Consider the following 21,466-nt stretch of genomic DNA (forward strand, 5'->3'; position numbering starts at 1 on the left):
CGGTTCCGGACTGAAGCGCCTAGAACCGCTGGGCCACAGCGGCCGGCGCCGCATTTCGTTTATTGTCGTTTACAAAGAAATGCAAGTTTGAATAAATGATTGAAACACGACACAACTATAAACTACGAATAGAGGAATGTGTTGTTCTTCTTCATTCATAAATCGTATCACAGAGATTTCCTCAAACCTATTCAGAACAGGCGAGTGAAAATCTGCCTTGATTTAAACGCATACACTTAATCTTTGTTATGAATCGTATGCCGTTTTTCTGATCAATAAACTATGGAGGTTCGCCGATGACATTGTAATTCTATCAGAGACAGCAAAGGACCTGGAAGAGCAGTTGAAGAGAATGGACAGTGTCTTGAAAGAAAGATATAAGATGAACACCAACAAAAGCAAAACGGTGATAACGGAATGTAGTCGAATTAAATCGGGTGATGCAGATGGAATTAGGTAAGAAATGAGACACTTAAAGTAATAAATGAGTTTTGCTATTTTGGGAGCAAAATAACTAATGATGGTCGAAGTAGAGAAGATATAAATGTAGACTGGCAATGGCAAGGAATGGGTTTCTGAAGAAGAGAAGTTTGCTAACATCGAGTATATATTTAGGTGTCAGGAAGTCTTTCCTGAAAGTATTTGTGTGGAGTGTAGCCATGTATGGAAGTGAAACATGGACGATGAATAGTTTGCACAAGAAGAGAATATAAGCTTTCGAACTGTGGTGCTACAGAAGAATGCTGAAGATTAGATGGGTAGATCACGTAACTAATGAGGAGGTATGAATAGAATTGGGAAGAAGAGAAATTTGTGGCACAACTTGAGTAGAAGAAGGGATCGGTTGGTTGGACATGTTCTGAGGCAGCAAGGGATCACCAATTTAGTATTCGAGGGCAGCGTGGAGGGTAAAAATCGTAGAGGGAGACCAAGATATGAATACACTAAGCAGATTCAGAAGGATGTAGGTTGCAGTAAGTACTGGGAGATGAAGAAGCTTGCACAGGATAGAGTAGCATGGAGAGCTGCATCAAACCAGTCTCTGGACTGAAGACCACAACAACAACAACAAAACCATGGAGATTATGATATTTTAGTAGCCAGAAATAATGCACACCATTTGAGATCTTAGTCCAAACCCATTTCGTCTGCCAGTCGTTTCTTGTTTTTTCGTTGATTAAGGTCATCATTTATCGGTAAGGAAGTGTATCATTTAGGATTTCACCTAAGTGGGCAGAGGTTAAGATACTCGACTCGCATTCGGGACGGTGGTAGTTCTAGCCCAGTCCGATCAGCCAGCTTTACATCTGCCATTGTTTCTCCATATCGATTAAGGCGAATGGTTTGATGGTCATTTCGAGAATGACACTGCTGATTTCCTTGTCCATCCTTCCCAATTCGAATTTGTGGCCCGTCTCTAATGGCCTCATCGACAACAAGGCTTTAAACCGTAACCTTTCTGGCACTCTCATGCAGCTGAGTTAGACTCTGGCACTTACTTTGTATTACACGTGGCAAGGGCCTTATCGACCTTACATTTGCTCTGCGAACCTCTTCTATTCCTTTCTGTCAATTGCGCTGTTTATGCACTTGGCGTTTATGTTCATCCTAGCTGTGTCCTCCTGCGTGTTATCTCGCCGCCAAATTTTGGGCCTTCGTATTCGTCTTGTTCCATTTATTGTCTTGCAGAGTGCTATTCTAGGTAGCCTGTTCATCACCATTCTTGTTATGCGGCCTGCCCAGTTCACCCTTCTCTTCGAAGATGTTACAGTGTTTGTACAGCTTTCTTAATTCTTCAGTTTTTCTTTTTCTCCACTCCCTGCCATTTTCATCATATAGCGGTCCAAAGATTTTTCTCAATTCTTTTCTTTCAAATATTAACAGTTTTTTAAGTCCCCATGAACCATACACCTTGCCGTTGGTGGGGAGGCTAGCGTGCCTCAACGACACAGATAGCCGTACCGTAGGTGCAACCACAACGGAGGGGTATCTGTTGAGAGGTCAGACAAACGTATGGTTCCTGAAGAGGGGCAGCAGCCTTTTCAGTAGTTGCAGGGGCAACAGTCTGGATGATTGACTGATCTGGCCTTGTAACACTAACCAAAACGGCCTTGCTGTGCTGGTACTGCGAACGGCTGAAAGCAAGGGGAAACTACGGCCGTAATTTTTCCTGAGGGCATGCAGCTTTACTGTATGGATAAATGATAATGGTGTCCTCTTGGGTAAAATATTCCGGAGGTAAAATAGTCCCCCATTCGGATCTCCGGGCGGGGACTACTCAGGAGGACGTTGTTATCAGGAGAAAGAAAACTGGCGTTCTACGGATCGGAGCGTGGAATGTCAGATCCCTTAATCGGGCAGGTAGGTTAGAAAATTTAAAAAGGGAAATGGATAGGTTAAAGTTAGATATAGTGGGAATTAGTAAAGTTCGGTGGCAGGAGGATCAAGACTTTTGGTCAGGTGAATACAAGGTTATAAATACAAAATCAAATAGGGGTAATGCAGGAGTAGGTTTAATAATGAATAAAAAAATAGGAGTAAGGGTAAGCTACTACAAACAGCATAGCGAACGCATTATTGTGGCCAAGATAGGCACGAAGTCCACGCCTACTACAGTGGTGCAAGTTTATATGCCAACTAGCACTGCAGATGATGAAGAAGTTGATGAAATGTATGATGAGATAAAAGAAATTATTTAGGTAGTGAAGGGAGGCGAAAATTTAATAGTCATGGGTGACTGGAATTCGACAGTAGGAAAAGGAAGAGAAGGAAACGTAGTAGGTGAATATGGATTGGGGGTAAGAAATGAAAGAGGAAGCCGCCTGGTGGAATTTTGCACAGAGCACAACTTAATCATAGTTAACACTTGGTTCAAGTGTCATAAAAGAAGGCTGTATGCATGGAAGAAGCCTGGAGATACTCACAGGTTTCAGGTAGATTATATAATGGTAAGACAGAGATTTAGGAACCACGTTTTAAATTGTAAGACATTTCCAGGGGCAGATGTGGACTCTGACCACAACCTATTGGTTAAGAACTGTAGATTAAAACTGGAGAAGCTGCAAAAAGATGGGAATTTAAGGAGATGGGACCTGGATAAACTGAAAGAAACAGAGGTTGTACAGAGGTTCAGGGAGAGCATAAGGGAACAATTGACAGGAATGGGGGAAAGAAATACAGTAGAAGAAGAATGGGTAGCTTTGAGGGATGAAGTAGTGAAGGCAGCAGACGATCAAGTAGGTAAAAAGACGAGGGCTAGTAGAAATTCTCGGGTGACAGAAGAAATACTGAATTTAATTGACGAAAGGAGAAAATATAAAAATGTAGTAAATGAAGCAGGCAAAAAGGAACACAATCGTCTCAAACATGAGATCGACAGGAAGTGCAAAATGGCTAAGCAGGCATGGCTAGAGGACAAATGTAAGGATGTAGAGGCTTATCTCACTAGAGGTAAGATAGATACTGCCTACAGGAAAATTAAAGAGACCTTTGGAGATAAGAGAACCACTTGTATGAATATCAGGAGCTCAGATGGAAACTCAGTTCTAAGCAAAGAAGGGAAAGCAGAAAGGTGAAAGGAGTATATAGAGGGTCTATACAAGGGCGATGTACTTGAGAACAATATTATGGAAATGGAAGAAGATGTAGATGAAGATGAAATGGGAGATATGATACTGCGTGAAGAGTTTGACGGAGCACTGAAAGACCTGAGTCGAAACAAGGCCCCGGGAGTAGACAACATTCCATTAGAACTACTGACAGCCTTGGGAGAGCCAGTCCTGACAAAATTCTACCATCTGGTGAGGAAAATGTATGAGACAGGCGAAATACCCTCAGACTTCAAGAAGAATATAATAATTCCAATCCCAAAGAAAGCAAGTGTTGACAGATGTGAAAATTACCAAACTATCAGTTTAATAAGTCACGGCTGCAAAATGCTAACGCGAATTCTTTATAGACGAATGGAAAAACTGGTAGAAGTTGACCTTAGGGAAGATCAGTTTGGACCCCGTAGAAATATGGGAACACGTGAGGCAATACTGACTCTACGACTTATCTTAGAAGCTAGATTAAGAAAAGGCAAACCTACGTTTCTAGCATTTATAGACTTAGAGAAAGCTTTTGACAATGTTGACTGGAATACTCTCTTTCAAATTCTAAAGGTGGCATGGGTAAAATACAGGGAGCGAAAGGCTATTTACAATTTGTACAGAAACCAGATGGCAGTTATAAAAGTCGAGGGGTATGAAAGGGAGGCAGTGGTTGGGAAGGGAGTGAGACAGGTTGTAGCCTCTCCCCGATGTTGTTCAATCTGTATATTGAGCAAGCAGTAAAGGAAACAAAAGAAAAATTCGGATTAGGTACTAAAATCCATGGAGAAGAAATAAAAACTTTAAGGTTCGCCGATGATATTGTAATTCTGTTAGAGACAGCAAAGGACTTGGAAGAGCAGTTGAACGGAATGGACAGTGTCTTGAAAGGAGGATAATGGAATGTAGTCGAATTAAGTCGGGTGACGCTGAGGGAATTAGATTAGGAAATGAGACACTTAAAGTAGTAAAGGAGTTTTGCTATTTGGGGAGCAAAATAACTGATGATGGTCGAAGTAGAGAGGATATAAAATGTAGACTAGCAATGGCAAGGAAAGCGTTTCTGAAGAAGAGAAATTTGTTAACAACGAGTATAGATTTAAGTGTTAGGAAGTCGTTTCTGAAAGTATATGTATGGAGTGTAGCCATGTAGGGAAGTGAAACATGGACGATAACTAGTTTGGACAAGAAGAGAATAGAAGCTTTCGAAATGTGGTGCTACAGAAGAATGCTGAAGATTAGATGGGTAGATCACATAACTAATGAGGAGGTACTGAATAGGATTGGAGAGAAGAGGAGTTTGTGGCACAACTTGACTAGAAGAAGGGATCGGTTGGTAGGACATGTTCTGAGGCATCAAGGGATCACCATTTTAGTATTGGAGGGCAGCGTGGAGGGTAAAAATCGTAGAGGGAGACCAAGAGGTGAATACACTAAGCAGATTCAGAAGGATGTAGGCTGCAGTAGGTACTGGGAGATGAAGAAGCTTGCACAGGATAGAGTAGCGTGGAGAGCTGCATCAAACCAGTCTCAGGACTGAAGACCATAACAACAACAATGCGTCACAGCAGAATAGTCTTACTGGTATAACAGTCGACTGATACACGCGGATTTTGCAGTTAGTCCTGTCATATTTTCTTTAAGATTTTGATAAAACTAAAAAATGTTTTATTCGCTGTTGTTAGACGGGCATCTATTTCTGTGTTGCGTAAGTACTTGAAACGGTTAGCTGCTTTGAAAATGAATCCATCTACAGCCAAATGATTCAAATAGTTCAAATGGCTCTGAGCACTATGGGACTTAACTGCTGAGGTCATCAGTCCCCTAGAACTTAGAACTACTTAAACCGAACTAACCTAAGGACATCACACACACCCATGCCCGAGGCAGGATTCGATCCTGCGACCGTAGCGGTCGCGCGGTTCTAGACTGTAGCGCCTAGAACCGCTCGACCACCTCGGCCGGCTACAGCCAAAGGTATTTTGTTACTTATGACCAGATATTCTGTCTTTTCTTCATTAAACATAATCCTGTTTTCTCAGCGATTTTGTAATAATTGCCGGCCAGGGTGACCGAGCGGTTCTAGGCGCTACAGTCTGGAACCGTGCGACCGCTACCGTCGCAGGTTCGAATCCTGCCTCGGGCATGGATGTGTGTGATGTCCTTAGGTTAGTTAGGTTTAAGTAGTTTCAATTTCTAGGGGGCTGTTGACCTAAGAAGTTAAGTCCCATAGAGCTCAGAACCATTTGAACCATTTTTTGTAATAATTGTCTATCATTCTGATTAATTTTGTTTTGAAAATACTTGTTAATGCTACATCATCTGCGTAGGCATGTCTAGTGCATTTGTATCCCTTGTGGATTAGTTTTACTAAAGTATTGATCTTCTCTGAGACGAAGTTAACTAAAATAGCTTCTGCGGTAACAGCATTGATAACCCTAATCAGTTCTTCAGTTATTAGGATCAACCTGTTCAATAGGCACATCGATGGGATTTTGTAAATGACATCCAGTAAAGCAATTCTTCTGTACTTATCGCACACAAGGGGATCATTTTTCTTAAATGTAGAGCACACAACTGCGCTTTTCCAGTTTGGAGGTGGGGTTGTACGATGTCATATTGGTGCGTTATATTCTTATACTCAACCACAGTGTCACAGTTGTTGAAAAAGCCGTTTTCAGCGTGCTGAGTGCTTTTCCAGAGCGGTGCGCTTCCAGGCGGACGATCGACACGTAGTACTTTGCTTGCTGGCCAATGGCCGGCGGTATTGAGCGGCCAGGCCGTTTCTAAGGAGAGCCAGGTCCTTGGTTGGCTGGCAATAAGGGCTGGCCGGACCCTTATCGCTCAGCACGACTTCGCCGCCGCCTATCGCGATGGAATACATTAGCCGCTGCACGCCACACCGCCCACGTGCTGCCCGACACAAATGGCGTGTGTTCAGCTTTCGCTAGCTTCTCGCAGGTTCGCACACACGCTTATTTTGATGTCTAATATCGACGTTTACAGTAAATTGTGCCACCTTACCTTAAACAGCTGCAGACAGCGGATCGAATAACGTTAATGATATTTTTCAAGTGGTTCGAATGGCTCTGAGCACTATGGGACTTAACATCTAAGGTCATCAGTCCCCTAGAACTTAGATCTACTTAAACTTAACTAACCTAAGGACATCACACACATCCATGCCCGAGGCAGGATTCGAACCTGCGACTGTAGCGGTCGAGCGGTTTCAGACTTAAGCGCCTAGAACCGCTCGGCCACAGGGGCCGGCGAAATGATGATGGTTAGGATAACACAACACCCATTCCCTGGGCGGAGATATTTTTCAGTGAATTACTAAATGGGTCTCTGAAAATGGATTCTTCCTAAATTTTGAGAAAATGCAGGACATTCAGTTGTGAGTAAGAAATAGATTCACTTTAAATGCGAACATTTTAGGTTAGACTTTACCGTGACCTCTGCCTCCAGCCTCTCACATCTGTCTATTAATCCCAATCAAATAGTGGCATCTACGTTTGATTTTACCGCTGTATCTGTAGCCAATATGATTATTGTACTTCAAGTTTGTAACATTTCACCTGATTATTATTAACAAGTATGAACTTTAAGCCATTTTAACATTTCACCTGATTGTATAAACGAGTACGAATGTTAACCTGTATTAATTTGTCAAAATTGGATTTATATGCCACCTGAAGTACACACACATATATTCGACACCTCAAAACAAACACCTCCAAATTCTTTAAACAATCATTCTGTAATAATGTTGTTACGATGTATATTCTTTGCACTTTACGATTATGTATTCTCTTCTGCTATACGAACCTTGCACCCAACAGATTCCAGACGCCACATTTGTTTACAAATTGTGACAGTATACATGTGATGTGTTACGACAGCGAAAGGAACCTTTGACCACTGGAGGTGTTTACCATTAGATATCAGTTTAATTTTTTGGCGGAAGAAATCCAAAACCATGTTGTGAAATAGTGTTTTGTTTCTCTACTAGGCAGTGCGACAAATTCCTCCAAAAAATCGTAGCAGAACACACACACAAATATCATATTAACTAATGTAAATCCACCCGATGATGGAGGTTTAAACCTTTGAAACGCGTCGTGGAAATAAATAAAACGGTGACTGGTAACAGTAAACTTGTTTCATTTAATAAAATAGAATCACATCAACAACTAACGCAGAACATTAACAGGAGTCAGTAAATCGGCTAGAATGCTCCAAATTTTTTGGTGTACATTTTAATGAAAACTGGAAATGAAAGAAGCATATTACTGAGGTTCTCAAACATTTAAATTCAACTACTTTTACTCTCCGTGTAACAGTTACTCTTTGACACAAACGAATCAGCCTCCTGACATATTTTACATGTTTCCACTCAATAATGTCTTATGGAATAAGAAAGTATCGATTGCACAAAGGCGAGCAGTAACAATGGTGTTTGACCACAACGTCATTTAGGTACCTCATCCAGGAGCTAGGCTTTTTCTGCGCGTGTCATGTAGGTACCTATTCGAGGAGTTAGGCGTTTTAACTGACCATCGCAGTTTATACATTCGCTAGTGAAATTCGTCATAAAGAATCGTTCACAATGTGAGGGGAATAGTGGTGTCCATACTAAGAACACGAACGAAAAGATGGCCTTTATTACCCATTATTAAAGCTTTGAGTGGCTTAGGAAGGAGTTCAATATCCATGAACAAAAATTTTTGATCATTTGCCCAATAACAGAAAAGTCTGACTGGTAGCAAAGCAAGTTTTAAATTTAACCTAAATCATTTCTGCTCGACAACTCCTTCCATTCAATTAACGAATTGTACTTAAACACCGGTAGCCCGAAAAAAAGCCTAGTTTTTAGCGAAGTTGCATTAGTAGGGCTGAAAAACAGTACGTTTATTAATGTTAGCGCTGGCCATGTCTACATATCCTGTAAATGCACTCGGAATCACCACGAGAGGTCAGCGCTAGCGCAGCGAGTTGTTCACGTGATATTTGTTGGACTGTTGCCTGTAAACACGCGCCACATCAGTGCTCTTGGAAGAGAGCTGTGGCGGTGACTTGGTTCTGTTGTTGTTCCCGCGTTGTGATTTGCAAAGATGGAAGATGGAAAAAATCGAGATTCGAGCATTGATTAAGTACTTCGTAAAGAAAGGCATCAAAGCAAAGGACGTTCATGCCGCTTTCCAGAATACACTGGGGGACTCTGCTCCTTCGTATTCAACCGTTGCCAAGTGGACAAATGGATTTAAATTTGGTCGGGAGAGCTTAGATGATGATCCGCGTAGTGGTTGGCCAAGGAGCAGCACTACTCCAGTAATCATTGCAAAAGTGCACAAAATGGTGATGGAGGATCGCCGATTGAAAGTGCATGAAATTGCTCACGCTTGCTAGACGTCATCTGAAATGGTGTATCACATTTTAGCTGAAGAATTAGAAACGAAAAAATTGTCTGAAAGATGGGTGCCGCGACTCTTGACGTTCGCCCGCACACATGTGCCGTCACCGCGGCAAAATTACCCGCCTAATTCACCTGTTACGGCTCCGTCAGACTTCTATCTCTTCCCAAAACTGAAAATTTTTCTTGGTGGACGAAGATTCTCTTCAAACGAAGAATTGATAGCAGTAGTTGATGGTTCAAATGGCTCTGAGCACTATGGGACTTAACTTCTGATGTTATCAGTGCCCTAGAACTTAGAACTACTTAAACCTAACTAACCTAAGGACATCACACACAGCCATGCCCGAGGCAGGATTCGAACCTGCGACCGTATCGGTCGCGCGGTCCCAGACTGTAGCGCCTAGAACCGCTCGGCCACACTGGCCGGCGCCGGAGTTGACAACTATTTTGCAGGCCTGGATGAAACTCATTTTCGAGGTGGGATCAAGGCACTGGTACATCGTTGGACCAATTGCATTAATCTACAAGGAGACTACATTGAAAAATAAAAAGGTTTCAGTGATGTAAGTACCTTTTTTTCTATTTTGTTCTGAGGACTTTTAAAATGAACCTCATAACTAATTAACTATGAAAATTAAGGCTCTAAGTAGGCGAAAGGCAAAAGTCCCGAGTTCGAGTCTCGGTCCGGCACACAGTTTTAATCTGCCAGGAAGTTTCATATCAGCACACACTCTGCTGCAGAGTGAAAATCTCATTCTGGATTCAAATAGCATATCTCTCTCTTTCCAAGCATTTATCCCGACTTGCGGGGTCTGTTGGTTATTAGGTTGTGGTATGTTAATTGGAAGGAACTAGTGTACCCCAACTGTCTGCGTCTAGTGTAATCCATGGAATAGTGCGAATGTATTCAGATGTCTGTGAGCCGTGTAACTGAGGCGGAACGTGGAGACCAGCCCGGTATTCACCTAGCAGGATGTGGAAAACAGCCTAAAAACCACATACAAGATGGACGGGACACCGGCCCTCCTCGTTAATCCGCCGGGTGGATTCGATCTGGGGGCGGCGCGCCTACCCGAGTCCAGGACGCAGCGCGTTAGCGCTCTCGGCTACCCTGGCTGGTCGTTTCAAATAGCATATGATTCTTAAAAGCTGAAATACGCTGTTTTAACGTCTCACCTCCTCCATACTTCAGTGTTGGTAATACGCATGATGGCAGGTAATGCCCTCCAAGCTTCGCCAAATGCAAACCCTTCCATCGGATTGCCACAGGGTATTCCAGGGTTCATCATTCCAAATCACTCTTTTCCAATCTTATTCTGTACAATGGCACCGTATGGGCTATGCGGAGCTCCTCGAGCACTGTAATCCATTATTTTTAACTTCATACACGTAGTCGCCGGGTTATCTCTTTGCTGATAGCTCTTTGGAACTCTGGAGTGAGTCCTTTCGCTGCTTTCATGTGATTTTTTTTTTGTAACGGGCCGCCACAGTGCTACACGCCCCCTGTCCGTCAGTATATGATGTCTGCCTGGTTTTGGTTAAGCTGTAGTTGTTTGTTGGTGTTTCCAATTCCAGCCAGTTTTGGCAGGTTTAGGACTGAAACATCAATGGTGGATTTGTTACTCAGGTGACATCCAATGACTAGTAACTGAACTTCCGGTTCCTTCGCGTATCGCTTCGCAGTCACATCACCAACAGCCGATGTGGGCAGCTTTAGAAGCGTTGAAATGTAACTGACGTATTTGTTACTCAAGTTACATCCATCCAATGACTGGTCCACGATCGAGCTATTCTGCCTTTACTGCTTCTCTCCTTTCACACTGGCGTGTCCCTCTCTCGCGACATCTACTTGTCACAGAATTGGAAGGAAAATCAGTATTGGCCGTATTTTGTTGTTTTATTGTCAGCAAAATCGATTTTCAGTCACTTAGTGACCATCCTCAGTGCTGTAATATACAATTCAAATTGGTAGGCACTGGTATCAAGCTATAACCACAGGCTTAGAGTGATCACATAAACTTTATGTGGTCGCTCTAAGCTTGTCGTTATTTACTGGTTTGTGATCTTTGGAAGCCAATGCAATGGGCTTGCATGCCACTAGTTCAGCGCTCAGTAGACGGCGTTGAACCGTCAACGTAAACATGCCGACACCCACTGCACTGATACAACTTTGAGCCATCACTGTGGACTAAGTTGTAATGTAAGTTACAGCTACGCAGACGAGATGGGTGTCATCCCGCACTGTGATCACATTGAATGGTCTAGTACCCATTCATCGTTGTGTACCAACCCCTCCTATCCAGTGTTTCCACACATACATCACTGACATAGCAGCATGCCCTGCTGAGCCCCAATGAAATAAAATGAAATGTTCGTATGGCATTGTCGGCCAAGGAGACCCCACCTGGGGAAGTTCGGCCGCTGAGTTGCAAATCTTTTCAGTTGACGCCATACGGGGTGACTTACGTATCGATGATGATGACGTGGACAACACAACACCCAGCCCCGAGTGTACAAAATCGCCGATCCACCTGGGAATTGAACCCGCGCCTGCAGCATGGTAGTCAGACGCACCGACCACTCAGCTAAGGTGGCGGACGCCGCAATGTATTGGTATGGTAAGCGTGTTTTAAAAAGACCAGTCACTCTGCCTCCCCCCCCCCCCCCCTCCTCAAGCTCAATCATGCCTTGACATTAAAGAGACATACCAGCACATATTTTCATGTTTGCTGGACCTGTACGGACTGAACTTGGCATTACACCGACCTATCCAGTCACACAAAAGAAGGCAATGCTGGGCCTCATACATGCCATCTCTCCGCAATCTTAAGCACTTGTAAGGTTTCGCTGTTCTACACGTACTCTGGTTTTGGATTGATTCAGACCATTCCTTCTGCGTGTTGCAGTTGTCACAAACAGTAGTGTAATTCAAAATAATGTCTCCTGGACAACTCCTTTCATCCCACTGACGAATTTCTGCTTAAAAACCGGTAACAAGTAAAAAAAAGCGCAGTTGCTTGAGTAGGATCTCTAATATTCTAAAATAATAATGTGTTCTGTGCAATTTTGTCATATGATGACATGATAGAGACCGTGGCTGTTGTTTGAAGCAAATGTTAATGGTTTTGGGACAGCAACCAGCCACAAATTTACTTTCAGTTCCTTTATTCAAAGGGTACCGTTACCGGTTTAAAATCGTTGTGATTCATCCTCTGACGGTTTATACGCTTTATTTATGACATGTGGTGTGTTTTTTTTACAGATTAATAGTCGTGGAATGTCCGTTTGGAATGTTTGTTTTCATAACATTCGTCCGACAGATGTGAATACATTCCCACTGCATTCTTATTGCAGCACACGTAAATTTTTCTCACTGAACACTTTAGATTTGTCACTGAGAAGATATCTATCAAACACCACATGTTTTGATACATACAAATATGTACCAAAACATACAAATATGTATCAAAACATACAAATATGTATCAAAACATACAAATATGTATCAAAACATACAAATATGTATCAAAACATGTGGTGCGTGGTAGAAATCTTCTCAGTGACAAATATAAAGTGTTCAGTGAGAAAAATTTACGTGTGCTACAATAAGAATGCAGTGGGAATGTATTAACAAATGTCCGACGAATATTATGAAAACAAACACTCCAAATAGACATTCCACAACAATTAATCTGTAAAAAACACACCACATGTCATAAAGAAACCGTGTAAACCGTCTGAGGATGAATCACAACGATTCGAAACCGGTAACGGCACCCTTTGAATAAAGGAACTGAAAGTAAATTTGTGGCTGGTTGCTGTCCCAAAACCATCAGTAATGTGTTCATTAATGTTAATACTAATCACTTATACATATCCTCTAAACTGAGTCGTTCTACATAATTTCGATAAAAGAATCGTTGAAATAACCTGCGGAAGTTTTAAGTAAATAACTAACTAAATGTGGTATTACAGAAGTATGGTAATCTACATGGGGAGACGGGATGTGAATGGAATAATGCTATAGGAAGCAGAGCCGGGAAAGAGGTGCACGAGAAAATATCGTAAATGTGGTGAACAGGCTGAGTGTCGGGCGCACAGCTGACCTGATCGCTCGTCGACGGAGAAGAAGGAGACCAGCGGCGTCCCCTCCGAGACGAGGCCGTAGCGCATCTCCCGCGGCTGCCCGCGGTCGCCGTCTTCCGCCTGCACGCTGACCACGGCGTCTCCCTGCAGAGAGGACGGGAAAGCATGTGACCCAAGTTGTGAGCTAGCTGTGGAATCGCGTCACTTGATTCACGCATTACAGCGGGTGTAAAACTGGTACACCTGCGTATTATCGTGTGGTGCCCCCGTGAGTACGCAGATGTGCCGAAACACGGCGTGGCATGGGCGCGACTAATGTCTGAAGTAGTGCTGGAGGGAACTGACACCATGAATCTTGCAGGGCTGTCCATAAATGCGTAAGAGCACGATACAAGGTATCCTAGATATGTTCAACAGTGTTTATGTCATAAATGCGTAAGAGCACGGTACAAGGTATCCCAGATATGTTCAACAGTGTTTATGTCTGGGGAAGTTGGTGGCCAGCGAAGTGTTTAAACTCAGAAGAGTGTTCCTAGAGCCACGCTGTGGTAATTCTGGAATTCCGTCGGAATGCACAATGGACTTCAATGGTTGCAGGTGATAGACAGGATGCTTACGTACGTATCACTTGTCAGTCGTATCTAGACGTATGAGGGGTCCCATATTACTCCAACTGCACATGCCCCACACCATTACAGAGCCTCCACCAGCTTGAACAGTCCGCTGCCGACATGCAGGGTCTACGGATTATGAGGTTGTCCCAGTACCCGTAAACGTCCATCCGCTCGATACAATTTGAAACGAGATTCGCCCCACCAGGCAACATGTTTCCAATCACCAACAGTCCAATGCCGGTGTCGACGGGCTCAGGCAAGGCGTAAAGCTTTGTATCATGGATCATCATATCGGCTGCTAAAGCCCATATCGATGTTATGTTCGCACGCTGACACTTGTTGATGACTCAGCATTGAAATCTGCAGCAATGTGCTGATATCTTGCACTGCTGTCACGTTGACTTTATTTCCGGACACAATTTGCAATGAACCTTTTTATTGTCTACATATGATAAATATATAACTGCAAAAAGGTGGGAATTTAAGGAGGTGGGACTTGGATAAACTGACAGAAACAGAGGTTGTAGAGAGTTTCAGGGAGAGCATTAGGGAACGATTGACAAGAACGGGGAAAAGAAATACAGTAGAAGAAGAATGGGTAGCTTTGAGGGATGAAATAGTGAAGTAAGCAGAGGATCAAGCAGGTAAAAAGACGAGGGCTAATAGAAATCCTTGGGTAACAGAAGAAATACCGAATTTAATTGATGAAAGGAGAAAATACAAAAATGCAGTAAATGAAGCAGGCAAAAAGGAATACAAACGTCTCAAAAATGAGATCGACAAGAAGTGCAAAATGTCTAAGCACGGATGGCTAAAGGACAAATGTAAGGATGTAGAGGCATATATCACTAGGGGGAAGATAGATACTGCGTACATGAAAATTAAAGAGACCTTTGGAGAAAAGATAACCACTTGTATGAATATCAAGAACGCAGATGGAAACCCAGTTCTAAGCAAAGAAGGGAAAGCAGAAAGGTGGAAAGAGTATATAGAGGGTCTATACAAGGGAGATGTTCTTGAGGACAATTTTATGGAAATAGAAGAGGATGTAGATGAAGATGAAATTGGAGATATGATACTGCGTGAAGAGTTTGACAGAGCACTGAAAGATCTAAGTCGAAACAAGGCCCCAGGAGTAGACAACATTCCATTAGAACTATTGACAGCCTTGGGGGAACCAGCCCTGACAAAATTCTACCATCTGGAGAGCAAGATGTATGAGACAGGCGAAATGCCCTCAGCCTTCAAGAAGAATATAATAATTCCAATCCCAAAGAAAGCAGGTGTTGACAGATGTGAAATTAAAATCAGGTTAATAAGCCACGGCTGCAAAGTACTAACACGAATTCTTTACAGACGAATGGAAAAACTGGTAGAAGCCGACCTCGGGGAAGATCAGTTTGGATTATGTAGAAATGTTGGAACACGGGAGGCAATACTGACCCTTCGACTTATCTTAGAAAATAGAGTAAGGGAAAACAAACATACGTTTCTAGCATTTGTAGACTTGGAGAAAGCTTTTGACAATGTTGACTGGAATACTTGGTTCAAATGGCTTTGAGTACTATGAGACTTAACTGCTGAGGTCATCAGTCCTCTAGAACTTAGAACTACTTAAACCTAACTAACCTAAGGACATCGTACACATCCATGCCCGAGGCAGGATTCGAACCTGCGACCGTAGCGGTCTCGCGGTTCCAGACTGTAGCGCCTAGAACCGCTAGGCCACTCCGAACTGGAATACTTTCAGAAACGACTTCCTGACACTTAAATCTATACTCGATGTTAACAAATTTCTCTTCTTCAGAAACGCTTTCCTTGCCATTGCCAGTCTACATTTTATATCCTCTCTACTTCGACCATCATCAGTTATTTTGCTCCCCAAATAGCAAATCCCCTTTAATACTTTAAGTGTCTCATTTCCTAATCTAATTCCCTCAGCATCACCCGACTTAATTCGAGTACATTCCATTATCCTCGTTTTGCTTTTGTTGATGTTCATCTTATATCCTCCTTTCAAGACACTACCCATTGCATTCAACTGCTCTTCCAAGTCCTTTGCTGTCTCTGACAGAATTACAATGTCATCGGCCACCCTCAAAGTTTTTATTTCTTCTCAATGGATTTTAATACCTACTCCGAATTTTTCTTTTGTTTCCTTTACTGCTTGCTCAGTGTACAGATTGAATAAGATCGGGGAGAGGCTACAACCCTGTCTCACTCCCTTCCCAACCACTGCTTCCATTTTATGCCCCTCGACTCTGGTTTCTGTACAAATTGTAAATAGCCTTTCGCTCCCCGTATTGTACCCCTGCCACCTTTAGAATTTGAAAGAGAGTATTCCAGTCAGCATTGTCAAAAGCTTTCTCCAAGTCTACAAATGCTAGAAATGTAGGTTTGCCTTTTCGTAATCTAGCTTCTAAGATAAGTCGTAGAGTCAGTATTGCCTCACGTGTTCCCATATTTCTACGGAATCCAAACTGATCTTCCCCGAGGTCATCTACCAGTTTTTCCATTCATCTGTAAAGAATTGGCGTTAGTATTTTGCAGCCGTGACTTATTAAACTGATAGTTCGGTAATTTTCACATCTGTCAACACCTGCTTTTTTTGAGATTGGAATTATAATATTCTTCTTGAAGTCTGAGGGTATTTCGCCAGTCTCATACATTTTGCTCACCTGATGGTAGAGTTTTGTCAGGACTGGCTCTCCCAAGGCCGTCAGTAGTTCTAATGGAATGTTGTCTACACGGGGGGCCTTGTTTCGACTCAGGTCTTTCAGTGCTCTGACAAACTCTTCACGCAGTATCGTATCTCCCATTTCATCTTCATCTACATCCTGTTCCATTTCCAGAATATTGTCCTCAAGTACATCGCCCTTGTGTAGACCCTCTATATACTCCTTGCACCTTTCTGCTTTCCCTTCTTTGCTTAGAACTGGGCTTCCATCTGAGCTCTTGATGTTCATGGAAGTGGTTCTCTTATCTCCAAAGGTCTCTTTAATTTTCCTGTTGGCAGTATCTATCTTACCCCTAGTGAGATCAACCTCTGCAGCCTTACACTTGTCCTCTAGCCATACCTGCTTAGCCATTTTGCACTTCCTGTCGATCTCATTTTTGAGACGTTTGTATTCATTTTTGCCTGCTTCATTTACTGCATTTTTATGTTTTCTCCTTTCATCAATGAAATTCTATTCAATGAGGAGGTATTGAATAGAATTGGGGAGAAGAGGAGTTTGTGGCACAGCTTGGCTAGAAGAAGGGATCGTTTGGTAGGACATATTCTGAGGCATCAAGGGATCACCAATTTAGTATTGGAGGATGGGGCGGAGGGTAAAAATTGTAGAGGGAGACCAAGAGATGAATATACTAAGCAGATTGAGAAGGATGTAGGTTGCAGTAGGTACTGAGAAACTTGCACAGGATAGAGTAGTATGGAGAGCTGCATCAAACCAGTCTCTGGACTGAAGGCCACAACAACAACATGGTGAATACAGTTATGTCCTGGGAGTGAATGACAGCATGCAGTGTGGACGAGAGGGCGACGTACCTGCTTGACGGCGCTGCTGAGCCTGGTGAGGGGCGGCGCGTGCGTGAAGTAGGGCGGCGAGTCCTGCACGTCGAGCACGGCCACGGCGACGCTCGCCGTCGCCACGTTGCGCGTGTCCAGCTCAGGGTCCGCGTAGGCGTTCTGTCAACACGCACACAGTGGCGTTACGCCTCACCAGCTGAGCGGCCACGGCGTCGGAAAAAGTTCGCTCCCAGCAGCTACGTAACACGACTCAAGTTACGGCTCACCTCCCGGGTTGTTCAACGTGGCGTAGGTATCCTCAAGGATGAAGAGGGAGGGGGGAAGATGGAGTGGGCCTTACAGGATACACTTGTCCCCGCCTGGAATCAGGGATACAGACTTCTTTTTCTTTTCGGAAGGGGTAACTAAGGACCGTCGGCTAATTTCAATTCCTTATTCGTTGTTCTTTTCTTTTCTTCCACTGTTCTTTCATCTGTTCACTACGTTTTTTTCTTCCTATCTTCTGACCCCTTCAGTCCACTTTTTTCAATTTCCCACCCTTCAATTCTACCACGTTCAATGCTTTTCCGCTAAATTCGTCTCTGTTAGTTGCTTCTTCGGCTTTTACGAGAGTGAGTCAAATGAAAACTTTAAATTTGTAATAACAAACCGAAATTTCGCGCCGTTATCCTTTAAGGGGGGTAGGACGTCAAACGGGCCGACTTGGAGCAGGAGAGTCATCACAGGATATTTTAATTTCCAGTGTCTATACTTTTACAAATAAATTCATAAAACTTTGTCAGCATCACTAGGAATGATTCAGGATTCACACTCATTGCAGTGGAATTTCGAAAACATAACGAAGTATTTTTTTTACATGTCAAATTTCATCATTTTTTTCACTTACTAATGGCAGCATTTGTTGCTATAGGTACACTTTTCTTCATATGTTAGAGACATTCTTTGATGAATTTTTGTGCAGCATACATACCATACTTACAGGCACACGAAACTCTAGAATTTATTTAATTTATGAAAAAACGATTGAACTGTTATATTTTAAACTTCAAGTTTACAAAAAACATAAATTTCATAGTTAATTACCTCACTTTTTACCACAGTTTTTAATAGATTTCGAAAATTCTAGAGTTTCATACACCTTTAAGTGTGGTTTGTATGCTGTGCAAAATTCATCGAAGAATCTCTCTTACTTATGAAGATAAGTGTACCTACAGCAACAAATACTGCCATGAGTAAGTGAAAAAAATGATGAAATTTCACATGTAAAAAAAAAACCATTTCGTTATGTTTTTGTTGTGTACATAGTTCCGCGTAGTAGTCAGCGTGTACACAACTTTCCCACTATAGAACGCCCCGCTAAGCACAACAGCGCAGGTGCAGCGCTCGTCCGTCTCCGCACTACGAGATGGCGCTGTCTTAGAGACGGACCAAATTCTGCTTCCGCCGATCCGCATATTAATATGTAACGCAGCCAATGAGATTGCTGCTAACGTAGAACCTTTTCTCCTCGCGGATCACACTCGCACAGTGATACCTGAATGCTCGAGGTATTATAACGAGTGTACAGACCTCCGATTAGTCAGTCTGTACCAGTCTGCATTCGTCTGTAGTCAAGTTTCAGTCTGCGCATAATAAGTTATCATATTCCTGTACATAGCCACGAAGAGAAATGTATAGCCACTTTGTCAAGTATCAGAGATATGTGAGAATAAGATTAACGTGCCAACACCAAAGGAACTTCAGATTGTCAATTGTAAACAGCATCCAGAATCAAGTTACGTAATATCTATGATTTTTATTATTTTAATAAATGTGTGTGAAAATTAATCAAGTTCTGTTTAAAGCTGGTCATCGTCAATCTGCTACTCTAAGCGTGCAAGTGGCGTTTCTATGGTCTGACCTAATGGCAGAAGATAAACACGCCACAATAAGAGCACGAGACATTTCTGACACTCGCCTACTTCATTAGAGCGACAAGTCAAATAATCTGATGATGTGTGTACCGAAGGTCTTACAGTACGCACACCACAGTTTTCGAACTTCCACTGCTATGAGTGTGAATTGTGAATCCTTCCTGCTCATGCTGAAACAGTTTTATGAATTTATTTGTAAAAGTATAGACAGTGGAAATTAAAATGTCCTGTGGTGCCTCTCCTGCTCCAAGTCGGCCCGTTTGACGTCCTACCCCCCTTAAGTTGGTAAGCGTGCTACAAACAGCGTGCAGAATGGCCTGTAGGTGGCAGATGCACACATACCGTCGCAGTATCAGTATAAAGATGGCCGCCCCACTTGCGACTTGACCCGGGAAGAACAGCGTTCTGTTATTCGGTTTTTGCGTAGTGAAGGTATGAAACCTATTGAAATTCATCGACGAATGAAGGTTCAGTACAATGGTGCATGTTTGTCACAGCAGTAAGTCTACGAATGGAGTAGGAAGTTCGCAAATGGTGTGACTTCAGTGGAAGGTGCTCCTCGTCCAGGTCAGGCACAACGAGTTGTGACGCCACAGAACATTGCAGCAGTTGAAGCCATAGTGAAGGAAAACCGCCGAGTGACACTGAATGACATTGCAGCATGTTTACAGATTAGTCGTGGGTCAGCACACCACATTGTGCATGATGTGCTCCAGTTTCACAAAGTGTCTGCAAGATGGACGCCACGGCAGCTGACTCCTGAAATGAAAGAACGACGTGTTGATGCTTGTGAAGAACTTCTTTGGCGCTTTGAACGAGAAAGTGATGGCTTCCCTGCAAAAATCGTTACTTGGGAAGAAACCTGGGTTCGCTTCCACCAACCGGAAACGAAGAGAGCGAGCAAAGAATGGCGCCATTCCTCATCACCAAGTGATTTCCATATGTTTGAACCACTCAAAGACGCAATGGGAGGAAAGAAGTTCCTTTCTGGTGAAGAGGTACGCCATGCGGTGCATGAGTGGTTGTGCGGACTACCAAAAGAATTTTTTGCTAAACGGATTTATCCACTTTGTAAGCGCTGGAGAACTTGCATTGAGCGTGGGGGAGATTATGTTGAAAAGTGATACAGCTTTGTACTACTTCTGCACAATTAATAATATTAAAAAAAATTTAAGGTTTTCATTTGACTCACCCTCGTATATTAAACTGTAAGACAGAAAAGAGAAGGACTTATACAAACTAGACAGCAGCCGGTAGACGTGATATACACGTACAAACAAATAAATGATTAAAATTTCAGAAAGATTGGATGATTTATTGAAGAGAACGAGTTTCAAAAATTGATTAAGTCAATAACGTATTGGTCCACATCTGGCCCTTATGCAAGCAGTTACTCGGCTTGACATCGATTGATAGATTTGTTGGATGTCCTCCCGAGTGATATCGTACCAAATTCTGGCCAGTTGGTGCGTCAGGTCGCCAAAATTCCGAGCTGGTTGGAAATCTCTGCCAGTAATGCTCCAAACGTTCTCAACGGGGGAGGCATCTGGCGACCAACCTGTCCAAGGTAGTGTTTGGCAAGCACTGAGACAAGCAGTAGATCCTCGCACAAACGAAAAAATGGCTGACATCGAAATAAATGTCCAAGGAATAGAAAAGCAACTGGAATCACTCAACAGAGGAAAGTCCACTGGACCTGACGGGATACCAATTTGATTCTACACAGAGTACGCGAGAGAACTTGCCCCCCTTCTAATAGCTGTGTACCACAAGTCTCTAGAGGAACGGAACGTTCCCAATGATTGGAAAAGAGCACAGGTAGTCCCAGTCTTCAAGAAGGGTCGTCGAGCAGATGTGCAAAACTATAGACCTATATCTCTGACGTCGATCTGTTGTAGAATTTTAGAACATGTTTTTTGCTCACGTATCATGTCGTTTCTGGAAACCCAGAATCTAATCTGTAGCAATCAACATGGATTCCGGAAACAGCGATCGTGTGAGACCCAACTCGCATTATTTGTTCATGCGACAGAAAATATTACATACAGGCTCCCACGTAGATGCTATTTTCCTTGACTTCCGGAAGGCGTTCGATACAGTTCCGCACTGTCGCCTGATAAACAAAGTAAGAGCCTACGGAATATCAGACCAGCTGTGTGGCTGGATTGAAGAGTTTTTAGGAAACAGAACACAGCATGTTGTTCTCAATGGAGAGACTACAGACGTTAAAGTAACCTCTGGTGTGCCACAGGGGAGTGTTATGGGACCATTTCTTTTCACAATATATGTAAATGCCCTAGTAGATAGTGTCGGAAGTT

General features: G+C 42.9%; 1 protein-coding gene across 1 annotated transcript in view; it reads right to left on the minus strand.

Annotated features, from left to right (window-relative positions):
• LOC124596241 (cadherin-86C-like) overlaps positions 1–21,466 on the minus strand; it is a 299,468-nt gene that overhangs the window by 227,995 nt on the left and 50,007 nt on the right. Inside the window, exons 6-7 of the mRNA XM_047135308.1 lie at positions 17,254–17,394; positions 13,113–13,236 (exon numbers count right to left, since the gene is read on the minus strand). Of these exons, the coding sequence (XP_046991264.1) occupies positions 13,113–13,236; positions 17,254–17,394 (265 nt within the window). The remainder of the gene's footprint in view (positions 1–13,112; positions 13,237–17,253; positions 17,395–21,466) is intronic.

This window comes from Schistocerca americana, chromosome 1 (genome assembly GCF_021461395.2).
Source record: "Schistocerca americana isolate TAMUIC-IGC-003095 chromosome 1, iqSchAmer2.1, whole genome shotgun sequence".
Classification (NCBI taxonomy): Eukaryota; Metazoa; Arthropoda; class Insecta; order Orthoptera; family Acrididae; genus Schistocerca; species Schistocerca americana.